Source organism: Pristiophorus japonicus, chromosome 5, assembly GCF_044704955.1.
Source record: "Pristiophorus japonicus isolate sPriJap1 chromosome 5, sPriJap1.hap1, whole genome shotgun sequence".
Taxonomy (NCBI): Eukaryota; Metazoa; Chordata; class Chondrichthyes; family Pristiophoridae; genus Pristiophorus; species Pristiophorus japonicus.
The window spans coordinates 80,047,134-80,070,614 of record NC_091981.1 but is presented as its reverse complement, the minus strand read 5'-3'; the positions used below and the strand labels follow the sequence as shown (position 1 = coordinate 80,070,614).

General features: G+C 43.3%; 1 protein-coding gene across 3 annotated transcripts in view; it reads left to right on the top strand.

Moving 5' to 3' along the window:
• LOC139264385 (triple functional domain protein) overlaps nt 1-23,481 on the top strand; it is a 760,938-nt gene that overhangs the window by 666,273 nt on the left and 71,184 nt on the right. For 2 of the 3 annotated variants that reach the window (XM_070880754.1, XM_070880752.1), the window contains 6 exons: nt 7,542-7,619; nt 9,486-9,677; nt 11,669-11,849; nt 14,288-15,021; nt 18,270-18,517; nt 19,787-19,925. In XM_070880754.1, the coding sequence (XP_070736855.1) occupies nt 7,542-7,619; nt 9,486-9,677; nt 11,669-11,849; nt 14,288-15,021; nt 18,270-18,517; nt 19,787-19,925 (1,572 nt within the window). The remainder of the gene's footprint in view (nt 1-7,541; nt 7,620-9,485; nt 9,678-11,668; nt 11,850-14,287; nt 15,022-18,269; nt 18,518-19,786; nt 19,926-23,481) is intronic. The other variant, XM_070880753.1, reaches the window with a different exon arrangement.

Here is a 23,481-nt window from a genome sequence, read left to right as displayed (position 1 = left end):
AGGCTCCCGCTACAGGCAGGCGGGGGCCAGATGTAAATTCAAAAGTCGCGGCCAAATGACATAATTGATGCCGCAACATCAAATCTAACTGCCAAACTGGGGAGGGAGGCACCGACTGGCCAGAAGAGACCACGATAAATTTTGAAAATGTACTTTTGTGTGAAACTCTTGTGGGCTTCCCCCAGGCTCCTCAGTCCTTGGACCTCCCCAGCCTTGTTACTCCTTCTACACGCTGGAATTGGCTGCCAAAGCCCTTGGTACCAAGGACCGCTCCTTTAGCTCCCCAGCATCCTAAGGTTCCCGACCCAATTTCCCGCTGCTGCCCACCAACCCTGATGTTAGTCTTGCCGCTGGAGGGAGACAGTGCTGCAATATTTAAATGATGCTTGGGAGTTAAATTGGCCCAGGCCTCGTGCTGAGCACCCTGTGGGGATTTACCTCCTGCCCTCACCCCCCAGTTCAAATTGAGGCTGTCATGTATTCAACTGTCATTGTAATCCATGTATAAACTGACCTAAGTTGTACACCGTGAGAAGACTGACCACTAGGTGGTGAACTTGTGGGAGACACTCCTAACCTGGATTTTCAGGTATAAAAGGGGAAGCTCCACCCACCTTCATCACTTCAGTGCTGGAATAAAGGTTACTGGTCACTGAATGACCTTCTCTCAAGTATGGGCCTCGTGTGCATTTGTACTGTATAGTAAGGACATATCATTGGCGACGAGAAACTGGGATTTAAACCACGCGAGCATGGCCACTACCAGCACAGACGAGCGGTACTGTGTTGGTGATGATTGGGACGATTTTATTGCGAGACTACAGCAAAGTTTCGTCACTAAGGAATGGCTGGGTCAGGATTCGGCCGACCAACGCAGGTCTCATCTCCTGACGGTTTGTGGATCCAGGACGTACTCCCTGATGAAGGACCTTCTAGCGCCAGAGAAGCCGGCGGACAAGATTTTTGAAGAGCTCAGTAAGTTGTTCGAGGAACATTTTAAACCGGCGAGCAGCATGCACATGGCGAGACACCGGTTTTACACACACCGGCGGCGAGAAGGGCAAAGCGTTCCAGACTTCGTGGCAGACCTCCGGCGACTGGCGAGCCTATGTAAGTTCCCAGATGCATGCAGAGCGGAGATGCTGCGAGACTTTTATTGAGGGCATCGAGCATGCTGGGGTTTTCAGGAAACTGATTGAGACCAAAGACTTGACCCTGGAAACGGCGGCTTTGATGGCCCAAACATTCATCTCAGGTGAGGAAGAGACCAGAATGATGTTTGACAAAAATCTTGGTTTAAATGCAGCAAATGGACAGGGGGTCAACATTGTTAACGCAGCACACAGTTCTCCAAGGGCAATCGGACATGCCCGAGCATGTAATCGAACCCAAAGGGGGAATTCAACAGAGACAATGGCTAGCTGAACGGCGATTCATGCCATCACAAGGGACAATGCGGCCAGTAATGGGGCCATCAACACCTGTCAATGGTACATTTAAGGACAGTTACAGAGACAGTCAGAGACGATTGACTGGTAATGGACCTTTTGTTTCCAACAACGGCTCATGTTGAAGGTGTGGAGGCAAACACACAGCCAGAGCTTGTAGGTATCAGCAATATACCTGCAGAAACTGCAACGGCAGTGGTCACTTGGCGCATATGTGCAGGAAGCCTGCAGCCAGGTTGATGTACGAGGAGGACAGGACCGATGTAGAAACATAGAAACATAGAAAATAGGTGCAGGAGTAGGCCATTCGGCCCTTCTAGCCTGCACCGCCATTCAATGAGTTCATGGCTGAACATGCAACTTCAGTACCCCATTCCTGCTTTCTCGCCATACCCCTTGATCCCCCTAGTATTAAGGACCTCATCTAACTCCTTTTTGAATATATTTAGTGAATTGGCCTCAACAACTTTCTGTGGTAGAGAATTCCACAGGTTCACCACTCTCTGGGTGAAGAAGTTCCTCCGCATCTCGGTCCTAAATGGCTTCCCCCTTATCCTTAGACTGTGACCTTTGGTTCTGGACTTCCCCAACATTGGGAACATTCTTCCTGCATCTAACCTGTCTAACCCCGTCAGAATTTTAAATGTTTCTATGAGGTCCCCTCTCATTCTTCTGAACTCCAGTGAATACAAGCCCAGTTGATCCAGTCTTTCTTGATAGGTCAGTACCGCCATCCCGGGAATCAGTCTGGTGAACCTTCGCTGCACTCCCTCAATAGCAAGAATGTCCTTCCTCAGGTTAGGAGACCAAAACTGCACACACTACTCCAGGTGTGGCCTCACCAATGCCCTGTACAACTGTAGCAACACCTCCCTGCCCCTGTACTCAAATCCCCTTGCTATGAAGGCCAACATGCCATTTGCTTTCTTAACCGCCTGCTGCACCTGCATGCCAACCTTCAATGACTGATGTACCATGACACCCAGGTCTCTTTGCACCTCCCCTTTTCCTAATCTGTCACCATTCAGATAATAGTCTGTCTCTCTGTTTTTACCACCAAAGTGGATAACCTCACATTTATCCACATTATACTTCATCTGCCATGCATTTGCCCACTCACCTAACCTATCCAAGTCGCTCTGCAGCCTCACAGCATCCTCCTCGCAGCTCACACTGCCACCCAACTTAGTGTCATCCGCAAATTTGGAGATACTACATTTAATCCCCTCATCTAAATCATTAATGTACAGTGTAAACAGCTGGGGCCCCAGCACAGAACCTTGCGGTACCCCACTAGTCACTGCCTGCCTTTCTGAAAAGTACCCATTTACTCCTACTCTTTGCTTCCTGTCTGACAACCAGTTCTCAATTCATGTCAGTACACTACCCCCAATCCCATGTGCTCTAACTTTGCACATCAATCTCTTGTGTGGGACCTTGTCGAACGCCTTCTGAAAGTCCAAATATACCACATCAACTGGTTCTCCCTTGTCCACTCTACTGGAAACATCCTCATAAATTCCAGAAGATTTGTCAAGCATGATTTCCCTTTCACAAATCCATGCTGACTTGGACCTATCATGTCACCTCTTTCCAAATGCACTGCTATGACATCCTTAATAATTGATTCCATCATTTTACCCACTACCGATGTCAGGCTGACCGGTCTATAATTCCCTGTTTTCTCTCTCCCTCCTTTTTTAAAAAGTGGGGTTACATTGGCTACCCTCCACTCCATAGGAACTGATCCAGAGTCAATGGAATGTTGGAAAATGACTGTCAACGCATCCACTATTTCCAAGGCCACCTCCTTAAGTACTCTGGGATGCAGTCCATCAGGCCCTGGGGATTTATCGGCCTTCAATCCCATCAATTTCCCCAACACAATTTCCCGATTAATAAGGATTTCCCTCAGTTCCTCCTCCTTACTAGACCCCCCGACCCCTTTTATAACCGGAAGGTTGTTCGTGTCCTCCTTCGTGAATACCGAACCAAAGTACTTGTTCAATTGGTCCGCCATTTCTTTGTTCCCCGTTATGACTTCCCCTGGTTCTGACTGCAGGGGACCTACGTTTGTCTTTACTAACCTTTTTCTCTTTACATATCTATAGAAACTTTTGCAATCCGTCTTAATGTTCCCTGCAAACTTCTTCTCATACTCCATTTTCCCTGCCCTAATCAAACCCTTTGTCCCTTTTTGTAAGCCCTACGAGGCCAAATGGACACTGGGGGAAATCGCTGGAAGCTGAAGTTCAGCAAGTTCATGTGGAGCACATATACAGTTCATACACCAGGACGCTACCGATAATGATGAAAGTGCTCCTCAATGGCATCCCAGTATCAATGGAGCTAGACACGGGGGCCAGCCAGTCCCTGATGAGTATCAAACAGTTCGACAAGTTGTGGGCTTCCAAGGCCAGGAGGCCAAAATTATTGCCGATTGACGCACAGCTACGGACATGTACAAAGGAGGTCATTCCGGGTCTAGGCAGTGCCATGGTAGTCGTGGCCCACAAAGATTCGGAGAACATGTTGCCACTCTGGATTGTCCCAGGGGACGGTCCCGCACTGCTGGGGAGGAGTTGGCTTGCTGTCATGAACTGGAAATGGGGCGATGTCAATGCAATTTCTTCTGTGGAGCGAATATCATGCTCACAGGTCCTGGACAAATTTGACTCACTATTTCAACCCAGCATCGGCACTTTCATGGGGACCAAGGTAGTGATTTACATAAACCCGGACACCAGGCCAGTACACCACAAGGCCAGAGCGGTGCCGTACGTGATGCGGGAAAAATTAGAAGGCGAATTGGACCGCCTGCTGAGGGAAGATATCATCTCGCCAGTCGAATTCAGTGACTGGGCAAGTCCGATTGTGCCGATGTTCAAGGCGGATGGGTCGGTCAGGATATGTGGCGATTACAAGGCCACCATCAATTGGGTGTCACTCCAAGACCAGTACCCGCTACTGAGAGCGGGTGTTCTGTGATGTTCTCCGATGGCAAACTTTTTTCAAAATTGGACCTGACCTCAGCTTACATGACCCAGGAGCTGGCGAGTGAGTCGAAGAAGCTGACCACCATCACGACACACAAGGGGTTGTTTGAGTATAACAGATGTCCGTTTGGGATTCGTTCGGCCGCCGCGATCTTTCAACGAAACATGGAAAGTCTCCTCAAGTTGATTCCAAGGACGGTGGTTTTTCAAGACGACATCCTCATCAGGGGTCGCGATACTGAAGAACACCTCCACAACCTGGAGGAGGTGCTACGCAGACTGGACCAGGTAGGTCTGCGACTGAAAAAGGCGAAGTGCGTCTTCCTAGCTCCAGAGGTAGAATTCCTGGGGATGAGGGTAGCAGAGACGGGATCAGACCGACTGCGTCCAAAACGGAAGCGATCCAGAGAGCACCCAGACCCCATAACACGACGGAGCCGCGTTTGTTCCTGGGGTTCCTGAACTATTTTGGTAACTTTCTTCCCAAATTGAGCACGCTGTTAGAGCCGCTACATGTACTTCTACGCAAAGCTCGCTAATGGGTCTGGGGGGACAGCCAGGAAAGGGCTTTTGATAGAGCACGCAACTTGTTATGCTCTAACAATCTGACCCATGTAAGAAACTTGTTTTAACGCGCGATGCGTCGTCCTATGGTGTCGGGTGTGTGTTGCAGCATGTCAATGCCAAGGCTCAGTTACAGCCGGTAGCTTATGCCTCCAGGAGTCTGTCCCAGCCAGAAAGGGGTTACAGGATGGTAGAAAAGGAAGCGCTTGCATGTGTATATGCAGTTTTAAAAAAAATGCACCAGTACCTGTTTGGCAGGAAATTTGAGCTGGAGACAGATTACAAATCCCTTGCGTCCCTTTTGGCCAACAACAAGGCTATAAATGCAAATGTGTCGGCCCGCATACAGAGGTGGGCATTCATGTTAGCCACCTATGACTATACAATTCGGCACAGACCAGGCACTGAAAACTGCGCCGATGCACTCAGCAGGCTCCCACTAGCCACCACCAAGGGGGCAACCGAGCATGCTGCTGAGATGGTCATGGCTGTTGAAGCTTTCGAAAGCGAAGGCTCACCCGTGACAGCCCGTCAGATCAAAGTCTGGCCTAATAGAGACCCACTACTGTCTTTAGTCAAGAAATGTGTCCCGAATGGGGACTGGGCAGCCACGTACGGGGCATGCCCTGAGGAATTTAAACCATTTCACAGGCGCAAGGATGAACTCTCGATTCAGGCCGATTGCCTACTATGGGGTAACCGCCAGATGGGCAGAGAGGTGTTCATCCGAGAACTCCACAAGGAGCACCTGGGCATTGTCATGATGAAGGCAATTGCCAGGTCACACATTTGGTGGCCAGGGATAGATGCAGACCTGAACTTTGTGTTCGTAGGTGCAACAAGTGTGCCCAGCTGGGCAATGTGCCCAGGGAAGCCCCCCTTTGCCCTGGCCCGCCAAGCCGTGGTCACGCATCCATGTGGACTACGCAGTTCCTTTCATGGGAAAAATGTTTTTGGTTGTAGTAGACGCCTACTCCAAATGGATCGAGTGTGACATTCTCAATTCAAGCACATCCTCTGCCACGGTAGAAAGTCTACGGGCAATGTTCGCCGCCCATGGTCTACCGGACGTCTTGGTCAACGACAATGGCCCGTGCTTTACAAGCATCGAGTTCCAGGACTTCATGGCAGGAAATGGTATCAACCATGTCAGAACAGCACCGTTCAAGCCGGCCTCAAACGGCCAGGCGGAACGAGCAGTGCAGATGATCAAACAGGGGATGCTCAGAATCCAAGGGGGGTTCCCTACAAAGCCGCTTATCACGCCTCCTGTTGGCCAATAGATCCCGACCACACTCGCTCACAGGGGTTGCACCCGCAGAGCTGCGAATAAAAAGGACGCTCAAAACCAGGTTATCCCTCATACACCCCACCATGAAAGAAATTGTTGAGAGCAGGCGCCAGTCACAATGTGACTAACATGACGGGAATGCGAGGGCGCGATGTATATATGTCAATGACCCTGTCTTTGTCCTCAACTACGCTGCAGGGCCCAAATGGCTCGCAGGCACTGTGATTGCCAAAGAGGGAAATAGGATTCTGGTAGTTAAACTTACCAATGGACAAATCTGCCGCAAACACGTGGATCAAACAAAAAGGAGGTTCAGCAAACCCATAGAAGAAGCAGAGGAAGAACACGATGTAGAGTTCACTCCACCACAGGTGACCGATCACCAGAACCAAGTGGAGGAGAGCCCAGTCACTGTGGGCAGTCCGGACAGGCCTGAGGCACCGCAAACGGCAGACACTCAGGCCAGCACCCAACGACCGGCGCCCCAACTCAGGCACTCTACAAGGGAGCGTAAACCACCAGAGAGACTTAACCTGTGATCCCAATAAGACTTTGGGGGGGAGGTGATGTCATGTATTCAACTGTCATTGTAATCCATGTATAAACTGACCTAAGTTGTATACCGTGAGAACACTGACCACTAGGTGGTGAACTTGTGGGAGACACTCCTAACCTGGACTTTCAGGTATAAAAGGGAAGCTCCACCCACCTTCATCACTTCAGTGCTGGAATAAAGGTTACTGGTCACAGAGTGACCTTCTCTCAAGTATGGGCCTCGTGTGCATTTGTACTGTAGAATGAAAGGACATATCAGAGGCCATGATGTGTTTCCAGAGCAAGAGTAGAAATCCATCGTGTCTCATATTGGCCAATTTAAATAAATGTTTGGCAGCTGTTTGGGGCACAGCTTAATCTGACTCCCTGTTTTTTGCATTTGTGAATTAAGTGTGTGAGGGTGATAGGAGAAAGTGGAAAATAAGGATCTGGGAGACTATTAATGAAGAGAAAGGGAAAATTCTATATGCAATAGGTTTTCAGAACATGTAATGTAAGCGAATGTAACCTTAACCATAAGGACTTCTAATTTTACTTTTCATAACCAGCAGAGAATAATACAATTAAGAAAGATACACATGAAAGGATGACAATATATTTTTTATATATTTATCAAAATGCCTTAAACTAGTAATAGCTGCGAATGTTAAAACCTGCTACTTTCTTTCCTTTGTCTTTTATATATAGAAAGCTGTGGAGGTCATGTGCGTTGTACCAAAACGATGCAACGATATGATGAATGTTGGACGGCTGCAAGGATTTGATGTAAATTTGACAGTTTGTTCCCTCATTCATTCTGTTTTAGGAAAGCCGTCCCTGTTGTTATTTGCAATGGCTTGACTTCATTTTCTAAATCTGAGGTGCATTGTTTTATTGTGTAATATTCCATGTGTCACATCAAGCAAAACATCAAGGATGAAAATAGCATGAGTTTAAATGGGTGATTTTTTAAATTATATATTGTAATGTTTGGTATTTTGTAAAGGTATAATAATTTTCAGGACCTTGGGTACTTCACAACAACATAATTAATGTATAATGATACAACCAACCTCAAGAGGATTATAATGTAACCCTTCAGAATAACTTAGCTTGCTGCATTGTTTAAAAATCAGTTTTGATGTACCATAGTTATCCTGTAAGAGATAGTTGCAGTGTGAATGAGAATTTCTCTTCTCTATGTTTGAGAAAAGTATGGTTTACTAATCAGATTGTGATCTCCGCATAGACAACAACAACAACTTGTATTTATAAAGTGGCTTTTACGTAGTGAAACGTCCTAAGGCACTTCACAGGAATATTATGCAATAAAAGTTTGATACTGAACCGCATAAATAGAAATTAGCTCAGGTGACCAAAAGCATGGTCAAAGAGGTATGTTTTAAGGAGCGTCTTATAGGAGGAAAGAGAGGTGGAGAGGTTTAGGCAGGGGGTCCTAGAGCTTGGGGCCTAGGCAACAGAAGGCACGACCACCAATGGTTGAGTGATTACAATCAGGGATGCTGAAGAGGGCAGAATTAGAGGAGCGCAGAAATCTCGGGGGTGGGGGGGCTGCGGGGGAAGGGGGCGGTTAGGGTGTGGGGCTGGAGGAGATTACAGAGATAGGGAGGGGCGAGGCCATGGAGGGATTTGAACATGTGGATGAGAATTTTGAAATCGAGGCGTTGCTTAACAGGACGTCAATGTAGGTTGGCGAGCACAGGGGTGATGGGTGCGAGTTAGGACACGGGCAGCCGAGTTTTGGATCGCCTTTAGTTTATGTAGGGTAGAATGTGGGAGGCTAGCCCGTTAGGTGCGTTGGTATAGTCAAGTCTAGAGATAACAAGGGCATGGATGAGGGCTTAAGCAGCAGATGAGCTGAGGCAAAGACGGAGACGGGCGATGTTACGGAGGTGGAAATAGGCAGTCTTAGTTATGCTGCGGATATGTGGTCAAAAGCTCATTTCAGGCTAAATATGAAACCAAGGTTGCGAACAGTCTGGTTCAGCCTCAGACAGAAGTTGGGGAGAGGGATGGAATTAGTGTCTAGGGAACAGAGTTTGTGGCGGGGACCGAAAACAATGGCTTCAGTCTTCCCAATATTCAATTGGAGAACATTTCTGCTCATCCAGAACTGGATGTCGGACAAGCAGTCTTACAATTTAGAAACTCTGGAGGGGTCGATAGAAGTGATAGTGAGATAGAACTGGGTGTCATCAGCGTACATGTGGAAACTGACACTCTGTTTCCGGATGATGTCACCAAGGGGCAACATGTAGCTGAGAAATAGCAGGGGGGGGGAAGAGAAGCCGTTATGGGCGATTCTCTGGCTACGATTAGATAAGAATGGAACCAGGCAAGTGCAGTCCCACCCAACTGGGCGACAGTGGCGAGGCGTTGAAGGATAGAGTGGTCAACTGTGTCAAAGGCTGCAGCTAAGTCAAAAAGGGTGAGGTGGTTAGACAGGGAACCGGGGCAGTTCATTCATTTACTGCAAATCTAAACCATTAGATGTGTCAGTTCCTTTTGGCTATATACACAGCCCTTTTTTGAGTTGTGCGATTGAGGTATTTTTTTCAATCTTTATATTGGACATACTGAATTCATCTATGGAATTGCAAAGGTAGATGATGTTTTTCTCTCTGTTTATAGGGCAAAATTATAGCCCAGGGGAGATTGCTTCTCCAGGACACATTCTTTGTTGCAGACCAGGATGCTGGGCTTCTTTCACGGAGTAAAGAGCGGAGAGTCTTCCTGTTTGAGCAGATTGCAATATTCAGCGAGCCTTTAGATAAGAAAAAAGGCTTCTCCATGCCTGGCTATTTATTTAAAAACAGTGTCAAGGTAATCCAATATTCTATCTGTAGAGTTCCAGGATACCTTTTCATGCTATTATAAATACACCAAGAATAATGCATTTACTCCATATATTTTAAGCAAATTTAATTTATTTATGGCTATCTATCTTGCTTATGCTCCAATTGATGTCTGACTTTTAAATCTACAAAGGATTTGGTCTCCAGTTTGGATGGCTGAATCTATTGTAGTATCATTTTGAAGGAGGTCAGTCATTTCAGATGTATCATGCAATCTAATCACAGATTGTCACGCTGTGAAATTTGCCATATCGCCATTGGTGAGTTACTGTGCACAAACTGTCATGTGACTCCTGGTATTGTAACAGTTAAACACCAATGTCACAACCATGTTCTTGCTTTTGGTGGCACAAGGTATTAATGTATCAATATGGTACAATCCAGCCTCATTCCTGATCTCAGTAGGCTGCTGAAACAAGACACTTTCCTTGAGGAGAAATAAATCAGAGAACAAATCAATCCACACCATTCTCATACCTGCCAGCTCCTGATTAGAGAGTGCCATTGGCAGAGGTTTGTTAATATCTGTTTTTTTCTGGTCATCAGTCAGTAAACTTGCAGTGATTACATCACACTTGTTAATCCTTATAATAATAACTTTTATTTATATAGCGCCTTTAACGTAGTAAAACGTCCCAAGGTGCTTCACAACAATTTTACAACAGGTTAGATAGTGACCATTGAGGGAAAGAGAGAAAAAGCATGAGAAGGAAGTGTAAAAAGAGATTAACGGCTTGGGTCCAAAATGCACACGCAGATAGACACAGGCGAAAAAAACTAAAAGAAAAGAAATTCAAATTACATTGTAAATAATACAATAAGGAGTATACAATAGTAAAATCAGTATAATAAAGATTAATTATAATTAAACAAAATGAAATAATATATACTACAATTACAAATTAAATTAAAATTAGGAAATCAGCAATTGAATCAAATTAAATCAGTTATTAGCTTTCTTTAAGATTCATTCCCTGTCCAGTGATTCAATTAATATGGAAGAACCAATGTCCTCCATCCTTGTGATGTCATAATTTTATTATTTTTATTCCTCATATTGTCCTCTTGACTGGACCGATAATAGCTCTAGGCTCAAGCTGCCTCCGTTATCAGGGCGACGCTGATGTTTAAATCTCCCTCCAGCTGCTCTAGGCTCAAGCTGCCTCCGTTGTCAGGAAGATGCTGATGTTTAAATCTCCCTCCAGCTGCTCCAGGCTCACGCTGCCTCCGTTGTCGGGGAGATGCTGATGTTTAAATCTCCCTCCAGCTGCTCCAGGCTCGCGCTGCCTCCGTTGTCTGAGCTTTCACTGAGCTCATTCATCATGGATCAGCAGCTGGCTGGAACATTGTCACCATCGATGTCCACCATTACAGCAACGATAGAATACATTACTAAAAAAAAGTTACCATAGTTATTAGGTGCTAATCTAATTTCAGGGTTCAAATAATGGTTATAAACTGTTTGAGCATCACTCTTTAATGAAGATGCTGTCTCACCTGTCTGCATATTGTTCTGTATAAAGTTTTCAGATTCAATATGCCATTTAAAAATAATTTTCTCATCATTTGTTTAAAAATAGTATTGTTGGAATAATTTTTTATATAATTATATTCTAAATGAATATATTACATTAAAGAAATAGTCTGACCTTGCAACACAGGGTATAAGTGTTAGTATATTATAGGGTAAAAATTCTGCTGTGCTCCCAACATAAGCCAAAAGCACTTGCTGTGAAATTGTGCACTGACAGACCATTATTCTCTGTCCATTAATTTTAATAGACAAAAATCATGGCCTGGGGTTAAACAATTTTGCAATATGTCATGAAGCACACAAGTGGAATTTTTACCTATGTATGAATGATTTGACTAGTGGCATTTTAGGTAGATAAAATGTGATCTTCTGGACCAAGAAGTCAGGCCATTTAATGCATGAGAGATTATTGGTTTGTGTTCCAGGTGAGTTGCCTTGGCCTGGAAGAGATTGTGGATAATGATCCATGTAAATTTGCACTTACCTCACGATCAGCTGAAGGCGGTGTGGAAACCTACATTCTACAAGCATCAAATCCTACAGTCCGACAAATGTGGATCCATGAAATCAACCAAATTCTGGAAAACCAGCGGAACTTTTTAAATGGTACTTACAGATTTTTCTTAAGAAGAACATAACCTCATTGTTTTTCTTCCCTGTTAACTCTTCAAACATATACATCTACATTAGTTATTACACAACCCACATTGTGATTTGTAGACTATATTCAGGTTAGTCTAGTCAGTATGGCATTAAATCATTTACGGCTAGGCTGTAATGTTCTCCACTGTCTTGGAACTTACAGGCTGATATTTTCTCTTCCCCCAAGGGTTCTATGAAAATAATAGTGATTATGAGTTTTATTTAAACTGGTGTTTTCATGGACATTATTTAATTATATATAAATGTATTTGTATAGGCATAAATGGTGTTTACTATATTTTTGTGGAGCGTGGATATGTTAGAATGTTTAATGGTTTTGTAAAACAATTTTTTAAATTATATTAGGTGAAGTCTTATTTTCCCCCCCATCCCATTTTTCAGTCCTGATTTCCCCAAGAGATGGAGCAACTGTGGCCAAGGGGGAGAGGAAGTGGTCTCTATGAATTAGCTACTATAAGGTGCACTCAATTCACCGATTATCATCCTTCCTCACATTTGGAAATATTATATCCCCACAGTAACATGGCTGAAATTGGGAACTTAGCAGAGAGGAAGATTGAACTTGCATCCCACCATCCATGGATTCCCTAGCAAGAGCAGCTTTTTAACTTTAAAGCATTTGAAAATGTAGCCACTTCCTAACATTAAAATTTAACACTTCTTCAGTGTAATCAGTAAATATTGTGAATTAAGCCAATTCAGCACTAGGGGCTCAAAATTGGCCAGGAGTTGCTCCGTTTTTTTTGGAGCAACTTGATTTTTATGGATTATCTTAAAAATCCCATTTTGCACATTCAATTCGCGCCAGTGTAAGTGCGTTAGTTACGATTTTTTTAGTTCAGTTTAGTTTTTCTCAAAAGGGGCCACCTACGCTAGTTTTGGCCATTTAGGCCACTTTGGCCAGCTAATAGTTACTCCAAATCTACTTAGGCCAGCGTATGTGGCCACTTTTGACCCTTGCGGAGAGTTAAGAAATCAGTGTAGGTAGGTACGTCGGAGGCAAGCAGAACTTAATGACTTGACTAAAGAATGTGAATAGAATCCAACAGCTATACAGGACATCATATGACAAACTTCGCAAAGTTAATTTACTATACAACAGAAGCATTCATGGAAGGTTAAACTACAAAAATCAAAGAAGTAAAAGATAGTTGAATTAAATTGCCCTATTCTCACAACTAAATTTAGCAACTATTTGTTTTCAATGATTATACTGGGCCAAAATTGAGCCCATATTATCTAAATAAAGTCTACTTCAATAAATAAGATATTCTCTCAGTATTTCTCCGTCACTTATGTTCTTCTTTCACAATAGCACCAGGTAAATAGGCTTGACAAATGGTTACCACTATTCACAAGAGACAAAACATATTTACATAATTTTTTCAAAATATCCGAATTAAAAAATAGAAGTAAGTCCTACCCTACCTTCATCTTCAGCCCGGGAAGACAGCGGACTGACCTCTGCATAGGCCACTTGGCCTGGGATAGGGGCGGGACGCACCAGCAGCCGGTATGATGATGATGATGATGATCGGGTCCCACGCTGCAGCATGCACACTGAGAGGCTGGGGGCGAGGAGCTACTGCGCATTCCAACACGCATGTGCAGACCTCCCAGCACTGTTTTCAGCGCGGGACGCTGGCTCCGCCCCCGACCCGATTGTCCACGCTGCGCGAAGACCCGGGAGAGGCCGGACAGCGGCCACAATGGGAAGCGATTTTTTTTTTTTTGGAGCACTTTTCAACGCAGAAAAGCAGTGCATCTCCGGTGAGCGCGCCGAAAAAAGAGGTGGGCCAATTTTGAGTCCCAAAAAACTGGAAAACTATTTCAAATGCACAGGTATGCTGTGGTGATTCAGCTTTAGCTGTGTTCTAATTACATTTTTCAAAATCACCTACTGGATGAGGGTATCAAGGATGTGAAGCTAAGGCATGTAAATGGAGTTGAGGTACAGATCAGCCATGATGTAACTGAATGGCAGAGCAGGCTTGAGGAGCTGAATGGGCTGCTCCTGTATAAGAGTTCCCTGTAGAAATTTGCTGCAGCATTCTCATCTGTGGTAAAGTTATAGAAAGGATACTGATCAATTATTTAACTCTTTCCATCGGCAGTCCTCTGCAATTTGAACTTTTTAAGAAATTGCATTTGTCTCAATACATCACTGAATTTGACCTGTTATGAATGAGTTATTTTTCTAATCCATGTCAGTGATAAACATACATGATATTATCCTCACAAAAAGTACTGTATTCACATAATCAGAAAATATTTGAAAATGGCTGAGAATGACCCTTGAGAAAGCCTTTCTAATCCACACTTATCATTCATCCCAACCTTACAATGTTTAATTTGTCTCATTAATCTCTTTTTGGCTTCAGCTTTGACATCTCCGATTGAGTACCAGAGGAACCATGTCGGCCCTAGTGGACCCAATAGCTGTAGTGGAATGAGCAGCACAAGCCGTTCCAGACCATCTCGGATCCCCCAACCCATCCGGCACCATTCCCCAGTCCTGGTCTCCTCTGCTGCCTCGGCCCAGGCAGAGGCAGACAGATTGACAGGTATGTCTGCTCGCAACCCTACCCTGACGACCCTCAACAACACCTTAGATTCTGGCTGCAGCCAATCTGACAGGCACCTGGAACGAGAAAACAGCGAAAGGGACTTGGAACAGATTCCTAGGACAAAAGTCCTTGAGAGCCCCAGGAAAACATTAGGACCGCTCACCAACACAGGAGATGGAAGCCTAAAGGAATTACGAGGTAGTCTAGAAGAGAACCGGTCACCAAGAGGGAGTGTGAGCTCTCTGACAATAGGAAAGCAACGGCCAGGCACCACTTCACCCTTGAGTTCACCGCTGTCTACAACCTTCCCTTCCTCTCCCTTCAGCAAAGAACCCTTCCCTCCCAGCAGTCCGATTCTTAAGGGCTCCTTCTGGAGCTCACACCCAGCTTCACCTGCCAGCCGCCCCGGCTCCTTCACCTTCCCAGGGGACATGGACTCCCTGCAGCGCCAGGTCCACCGCCACTCCACGCACAGCAAGGACACTGATCGTATGAGCACGTGCTCCTCGACCAGCGAGCAGTCGGTGCATTCCACCCAGAGCAACGGGGTAAGAGCGGAGCACGTCTGTCCTGTGAGCTCCTCTAAAACCTTCCCACGCTCTCCTTCTGTGCGTCAGTATCACTCTCCGTACTAATTCCTCCTGGCTCTGCAAAAAAACTGCTGTTTTGAAACTTTAAAAACTTGCCTAACTACTCATCGCTGTGACTGTCTACCTGTCAAGATCTTTTTAAAAAAAAAACTTATCAGCCTAAACATCTACTAATCACTGCTTTGCAACTGCCTCCCTTGCAGAAGGCAAATAACAACTAATGCAGATACTTACAAACTTCTAGCTACTCAACTTTTGGCAAAAAAAAACACCTGCAGCTTCACCCTTTTCCCTTATAGACCAACATACTGCATATATTAACGGTGCATTTCTCTGGACTGGTAGCGCTACTTTAAATTTGCTAGTTGCAACTTTTTTTTTTATTGCCAGTTGCTGATTCAATGCTTCATTCCCCATCTTGTTCAGCCCAGTTTCTGAAGCTGACATATGGAGTCCTCTGTTCAAGAAGCTGTCCAGCTTACAATGTAAGACATTGAAACTGCTTAAGGGTGCTATTACATCTGAAGGTTTTAATGCACTGACAGTCTCAGATTAATTTTTTTTTTAATCACGGAAGTCTTCACAAACATTTTGTTTTTCAACATCTTGTAAATCTGTAATGCTTTATCTTATGGGTATGGGACACAGTATTCCTTTCCGAAGAAAAAGCAATTTTATCTAATGTCTTTCCAAAATTTGTTTATTTTTCCATCATTCGTTGATTAGAAATCATTGTATCAATTATAATGCAAATAATCAGGATGAAAATGTTTCACTGAACAGTGTAACAAAATTCTCAAAAACATTGTTACTTATATTTTTTTGCCTAGCTTATTTCTTTTAAACTCTTGCATGCTTACTATGCATTGCATGTCCCTTCAGTTTCCAAGCATGGCATTTTGGATAGGATATTAAGTTCCACTGTATTGATCCAATTTGCTTCAAAGCGTGTGCTTCTTGATGCATTAGCAGATGCTAAAATAATATGTAAACTACGGCATTCCGCTGTTCCACTTTACATTTTCTAGTCTTTAACTTTCCTTTTTCCCCTTCATCTTTGTTTGTTTCAATTTGTATGTTTTTTCTGTCTCAATTAAGGGAGCAACTTTGTACCAGTTGTGTTTTGAAAAAAAAATTATTCTTGTTGTATTTTGTATGTCAAAAATGGTCGTATGTAATCCACAATTAAAATGTGCAGAGTACTCGTGGTGCTGAGTTGTCATATAGGTGGGAATGAAATTGTGAAACACTGTGGTCAGAAACTGGAAGTCACTTTGATGACACCTTCACCTTGGTTGAACAACATGGTTCTTCTTCATAATAATGGCCTGACTTCATGCATTAAGCACAGAAAATTTAAGGCAGATATTTCTCTTGCATGAGAATTTGTTTAAAAAATCTTATATTTCTGTTCCTCCTCCAGGCAGTGCAAAGGGGAAGAATATTGATATTACCAATACACTATGCCACAGACACGGGTACATGCCATAAATAACCTAATGACAACTGGGTTATTGAGGCATGGTGCAGGAAAGAATACATCATAAGCAGAGGTGAAACAATTCTGACACACAAAGAGATAAGAGTGTGAATCACTCTAATCCATGTTCTTCACTTCCTCGCAGCTACCTAATGAAGGGTAGTTGCATAGACCACACAGCAGCTTGCCTGCCCATCTTCTTGACTGAGGAAATATGAATAGTAAAAACAGGGTATTCAATGGAAAACAAACAATATTATTCCTCCCTTTTGCCAGTTACAACATGTGATTTCCAGCTGAATTATTTGTTTTATATCCATATGTAGCCTCGCTCTCACTGTGTCAGATGCATATAAATGCTCCTTGATAGGTATTATTGAGTCCTTGCAAGTCCCCACTAGTTTTAAACTTAATAGCACAAATGGAACAGGCTATTAGGTTTTAAAATAACCTATAGTGGTACTAAATAAACTAAACACTAAATACTATAAAGGACAAAGTTAGAAATTGAACTTAAAACCACTTCTCCAAATTCTGTTCCAACTACAAATTTATGGAGAAGGGGTACATTTGAATTTGGCAGGCCTTGTTTATGAAACATTACTTTGTCAATATGTTTTTATTGTTTCCTGGAACTGTCCTGCTATTACTAAAATAAGGGCTACTTATCACTCTTTCATAAGTTGTTTGAGTCATGTATAGGGAGGTCGTATTATTGTGAAGAGCTCCCTCAACAGCTCAATTGGTTTTTAACACATTAAGTAATTGAGCCATACAGATCAGGAAGGTCACAGCTCTGTTCCACAGTTTGTACTGAGCTTAGCTAGGGCAGCGGTAGAGGCACTACAATTGGCTTCAATATCTCTGGCTAAGGGAAGGGGAAGTAAGCCAATGTTCCTACTCCTGACCACAGTCCACCAATTCCTGCTGGAAATGAGCCTGTGTGGACACCAATTGGGGACAGAATTGGGTTTAGCTGTGATGCCCCCCCATTGGTGAATACATGCAGTCTAACCACTTGTACCAAGTAACTGAGGTATTTGCTACCTCTGGAACCATACCTCAACAAAGAGTCAACCCTTCAAGAGGAAGAAGGGAAGAGAAAACATTGGTGGAAAAAGAAAGGAGGAAAACAATTAGTCACTTTTAAAATAAACTGGAAAGTGGCAGCATTTTATTCTTAAAGTATTAGTTTTAGGCTTATCAAAATGGGGAATACCCAAAACTTGCAAACAGTCCAGAGTTTTCTCATCTTTGTTAAAACTGCATATTTAATCTTCGAGTGGCCAATGTAAAAGAGCTGATTACAGTTACACTGGAGAGGTAGATATTAGGAAACGAGTACATCTTCCATCCCAAAAGAAGTATTATCTGATTGAAACATTTTCCTTTATTGTTTAAAGGTATTAGAATCCTGAACAGATATTTTCCAATGTGCTGTGGCCATTTTTAATGTTTTACTTGTCAGTTTGTTGTATCTGTGTATTTGTGTAAGTCTTAATAAAAACAAGACTATTACTCACATTATTTGAAGTGTTACAAGCTAATAAAATCAGGTTCATGTTTAAAGCCATTTTTTATTTAATGGCGGAGAAAGGGGAAGCAGCTTCTTTGTGAAATTAAAGCAGTGAACCCTGTTTAAATTACCAATTTGTGCATTATTATTATATGAACTGCTTCGGAAGCGCATTTTATTTTTCCAACCTTGTCTTTTCCTCCCCTGTAGAGTGAAAGTAGCAGCAGCAGTAATATCTCCACCATGCTGGTAACACATGATTACACCGCCGTGAAAGAGGATGAGATCAATGTCTGCCAGGGCGAGGTAGTACAGATCCTGGCCAGCAACCAACAGAACATGTTTTTGGTGTTTCGGGCAGCCACTGACCAGTGCCCTGCAGCTGAGGGATGGATTCCTGGCTATGTACTAGGTCACACAACTATTATAATCCCAGACAACCCTGAAGGAACATTAAAGTTAGTCTGTTTTCATTTATAGTTTGGTTGCATAACTCTAAATTGTCAATCTCTCAGACAATTTCTTCCAAATCATCCAAAAAAGTCTCTCTTATTTGAAAATATAGAAAAGATTCGTTACACCTAATGACAAGTAGGCAAGGATTCGATTCTTTTTCCTAATTTTCTCCTATCCTCTCTTGCCTGAGATATGGCTACATGGATGCTGGCAACTTTCTGGTACCTGATGCAAGTGATTGTAATTTGTGGGCGAGCCTTGACAGTCAATATTGACAAGGAGTGTTGTAGTGAGGAAGAGCATTTACCTCATCCTCACCTTAGCCCAAGTCACACATGCACACTTTCCAGCAGAGATCACTGGATAGCAATCAGAAGCAATAGGGCTGACTGCTTTCCCCTTTCCCCATCTCTAATCCAGGAGCACTGAGGCCAATTATATTGCCCCAACTAAGATCAGTGACCTTAACACACACTGGGAATTGAACCTGGAACTTTCCTGGCCCATATGTCTTAATACCACATCTCGTGGTACATTTCCCCACTGAGTGGTATGGTACCCATTATTATCTTTACATTTAAAATCAAGCAGTTTTATAATGTGACTTCATTGATTTCCAAAATATAAAGTAACACTGTGAGGCAAACATCACTGCCAACATCAAGCTACTAAAATGTTTTAAATTCCTGATTTGAATAGCTGCTAGCTGTTCTTGATCTATACATTTAATTAAACCACTGTTTATATATACTAGAAATTGGCCATAAATTAGTGAGACTGCGGAAAACCTGTAATGGCAGACTATGTTCAACGATACTATGTGAGAGGTGGTTAAAGTTATTGTACTTTGTGGGGGTTGGGGAGTCACCTTTTTATTCATCATTTGCCTCCCTTGTTCTATCCACAGCACGCACCATCTGTGAGAAAGAAGCTGAAAGTTGTACTCCTTCTATATCACTGTCATTGCTGTTTTGAAATGGTTGCTAGGAGCTAGATGAGAATAACTTGGGGAATTACTCTCCGTTTCCCCCGCCCCCGGCTACAGGGGAAGTGCTTCCAGTCATTTCCATCAGTGTGTGGGAGAACCCACATCCCATCACTCTGAGTCAGTATGTTGGTGTTCCAATGTGCTGCACCCCAAAGTAAATATTATCACTAATAGAGTGTGTTTTATGTGCCCTGATTATCAATGTTTTTTACATTTGAATTTCTAAAATGGGATATGTTATTCTTCCTCCTGTCCTCTCTGGGTTGAAATTTGGCAACATTAGAAAGTCAACATCTTGGCACACTGCACTCCGTTTAAGAAAGAAAAATGAAAAGAAGGATAAAGATGGCAAGAAAGAAGGAAAGCTGGAGAACGGCTTCCGAAAGTCACGAGAAGGATTACCCAATAAGGTATCAGTTAAGGTAGGTCCTGGTACCAGCCATTGGCTAAAGTACTTCTTTGGAAATCTCCACAATGGTGTATCAGACCACATTCCATCCAGCATCTTTTAAAGTTAAAGGCTAAACATACCGACAATGAGATTACAATTCCAACAAAGTTTTCACAAGCAAACCATTATCACTGAAAGGTTTTGTGTCCATTTCTCTTTGGTAAATGAAATTACTTTTTTGGGAGTGGATGGGAGATGCATTCACTGCCAATTCCCACTTATAATCAAGTTGTGCCTCACTGCAGTATCTCCACCTTCTCCAAACTCATTTGGCGACTAACTAATTGACTAACCTGTGAAATATAAAGTGGGAGTAAAAAATGATTATGCATGCACAAATGCCATAACATACTACTTAATTTTCTTTGTTAATTGCACATGCCATCAAGATAAGTAGGGGAAAGCAGTTGTGTATGTTGCAGACAGTTAAAGGGAAGCAGTAGGTCTGCATTTAGATAACTAGGACTCAGAAGCCCCTGTACCCACTTACTGACCAGTATACATTCCAACTCCTAATTGCTTAACAACTAATATAGGGCCCAGGTGAAATTGTTGCATGTTCAGTATCCCCAAAGAAACTTGATTCTACAGGATCAGTATAAAAAAAATGCTAAATTATTTTAATATTTCTGCATCTGCTGCTAATATTTCATTCGATGTTTGTATTTTTTAAGTTTGTATTTGTACTGTCTGTGAATCTGATTGAGAGTATGGGTAGAATAATGAAGGTTTTTCTCTTTACGTGCCTTGATTTTCTCAGACAAAATGTCTTCCATATAACTGATTATGATCAGTAGGAAATGGATTGGCGTGTATGTTAAAATAGCAAAACAGTGTAAAATAAGTTATAACTGCAAAACTATTATTTGAATTTCTTAAGTGTATGTGGATTATTTTTGTCTGTAATGTGTAGTATTTGGAACATTTTACATCCGTCACTTCAAGCACGCTTTTATGCTAGATATTTGGCTTCAGTAAAGCTAATTGCTTTGCTGACTAAGTTTGGTCAAACATTCAGTCAATTAGGTCAAATTCACCTTGGCCTGTGTTTCTGATTGTTAACTTTAACTAAACTCACAACTGTTAACAAACTGCAAAAATTGTCGATTGTGCAGTTTGGCCAGTTTCACACTATAAATAAAAATATAACAATGTTGCCACTTTCAATTAATTAGAAAATCCTGGAACTACTTTAATATACATTTAGAAATCTTTTAATTGGAGCACCCATCCTTTATTTGCTTCTTATTTTAGCGCTCAAATATATGGGTAAACCACCCTTTATCTCCCTTGCTTGTTGATACACCATTCAGATTTAAGCAGGTTCGCAACACATGAACAGGCCTCTGTCAATGTCATTCTTGAAATGACAGCAGGATGATCTGCGAAAGCAGCAATGGGACAACTCATTTCAATTTTCCCCTACGTTGTGGGCAAGTACCTGGGCTTAGTTTTTTTATTTTCCCTCAGATTGGGGCTAATATCATGAATTCAGTGAAGAATATTCCATAATACACTAGTAAGTAAATACCATCAGAAATGCATCTACCTGGTTAGCTGCCTTAGCAGTGTGTGTATTGTGCACTAGCAAGAGGCCATGCAAAATATACTCAATATTCCATCTGCTTTTGAAATATCAACTAACAGTCATTACAAAATGCCACAGTGCAATATTCTGATAATTGCTCTAGAACCTGGTGAATGAGTTGCAGGTCTTTCGCTGCAGTTATGATACTTGTGCCATTTTTAGAGTAGCAGAAGGAAACAACAATTATGCTGCCTGCTCACACTGTTTGCTAGTCAGACAGGGCACAGTTCTTACACATGCATGCTTAAACACATAGGGCCCAAGTTTCAGCCTCAGTTGCTCCTGATTTTTTGGAGCAACTGGTGTAGAACGGAGTATCTTTGAAATTCAAATTCTCGGCATTTAGTTTGCTCCAGTTCTAGTCAGTTAGAACAGTTTCACTTTGGAACAGAATTTTTTTTGCAAAATGGGGCGTGTCCGGCCACTTACGCCTGTTTTCAAAGTTTCGGCAGTGAAAACTTACTCCATACTAACTTAGAATGGAGTAAGTGAAGATTTTTGTACATTCGAAAAAACCTTGTTGACATTTTAGAAAATCAGACGTAGGTTACAAATGGGGGGGGGGGTGTTTAAAGGGAAGTTTACAAACATTAAACACTTCAGTTTTACAAATAAAGAGCCATCATCAATAATAAATGATAAATACATCAATAAATCAACCAATAAATCAATCAAAAAAAAATTAATAAAAATTTTTTTAAAATTTAAAAATCAATAAATAAAACATTTTCTACTTACCGACTGCAGCACCGGGAGTCCTCCAACAGCGTGCTGGGACGGTCCCCCCAGTGTGTCTCTGTCAGTGTCTCTATCTCTCTCTCTGTCTGTGTGTGTGTCTCTCACTCTCTGTCTGTGTTTCTGACAGCGAGAGAAGAGGGAGGTGGGGGTGGGAGAAGGGAGGTGGGGGGCGGGGAGAGGGGGAGAAGGAGAGGGGAGGGAGGGAAGGAGAGAGGATGGAGAGAGGGAGGGAAAGAGGAGGGAGAAGGGAAGGAGAGAGGGGGGAGAGAGAGAAGGAGGCTGAACGGCCGGGCCCAAAACCTCGGGCTAGAATTACAGGTAGGTGGTGTCGGGTCTCGGGAGGGGTGGTGGGGGAAGAGAGAGTTGCGGAGGTCCGGGGTGGGGGGGGTTGGTGAGAGAGAGTCGTGGAGGTCCGGGAGGGGACGGGGGGAGAGAGAGTCGCGGAGATCGGGTCGCCGGGGGGGGGGGGGGGGGGGAGCGGGAGTCGAGTCGGGTCCGGAGGAAGCAGGAGCTGGGCGTGGGAGGCAGCCTTATTCACTCAGCCCCAGTGAGGCCATAGGGCTAGGGGCTGCATGCTTCGGGCCCCTCCCACACAGCTTTGGGCGCCTGGAGCTACTGCACATGCGCGCCCACTATAGCGCGCATGTGCAGAGGTTCCGGCACTGTTTTCGGCACAGGGACCTGGCTCCGCCCCCAACAGCTCGTGCTGCGTTGCGCCCGGCTGCAGAAGACCAGCAGGGAGCCGGAGAATCTGGAAGTTCTTTTTAGGCGCACTTTCTGGCGCGAAAAACGGGCGTCCAGGTCCGGGCTGCGCCGTTTTAGGCACGTCCCGAAACTTGGGCCCATGAATACAGCTGGGTTCACCAGCTGCAAATTACATTTTTAAAATTATAAAACCTGTACACAATAAAAGTTGCTTTGTGCCAATGAAAGACATGTAGAATAACTGCCATTTATATATTCTCAAAATGCAGAAGTATAACATAAACAGGTTCAACTTGAAGTTACTGAACTGTCTGTTTTAAAAATAGACTTATGATTTTTATGCAGCTAAAACAAATTTTGGCTTTTCTTTTATTTCAGTCATACTGGCTAATAAGGAATTCAGAGGAAACTTAATCAGAGTGAGAATGTGGCACTCACTACCACATGGAGTGGTTGAGGTGATAGTATAGATGTATTTAAGGGGAAGCTAGATAAG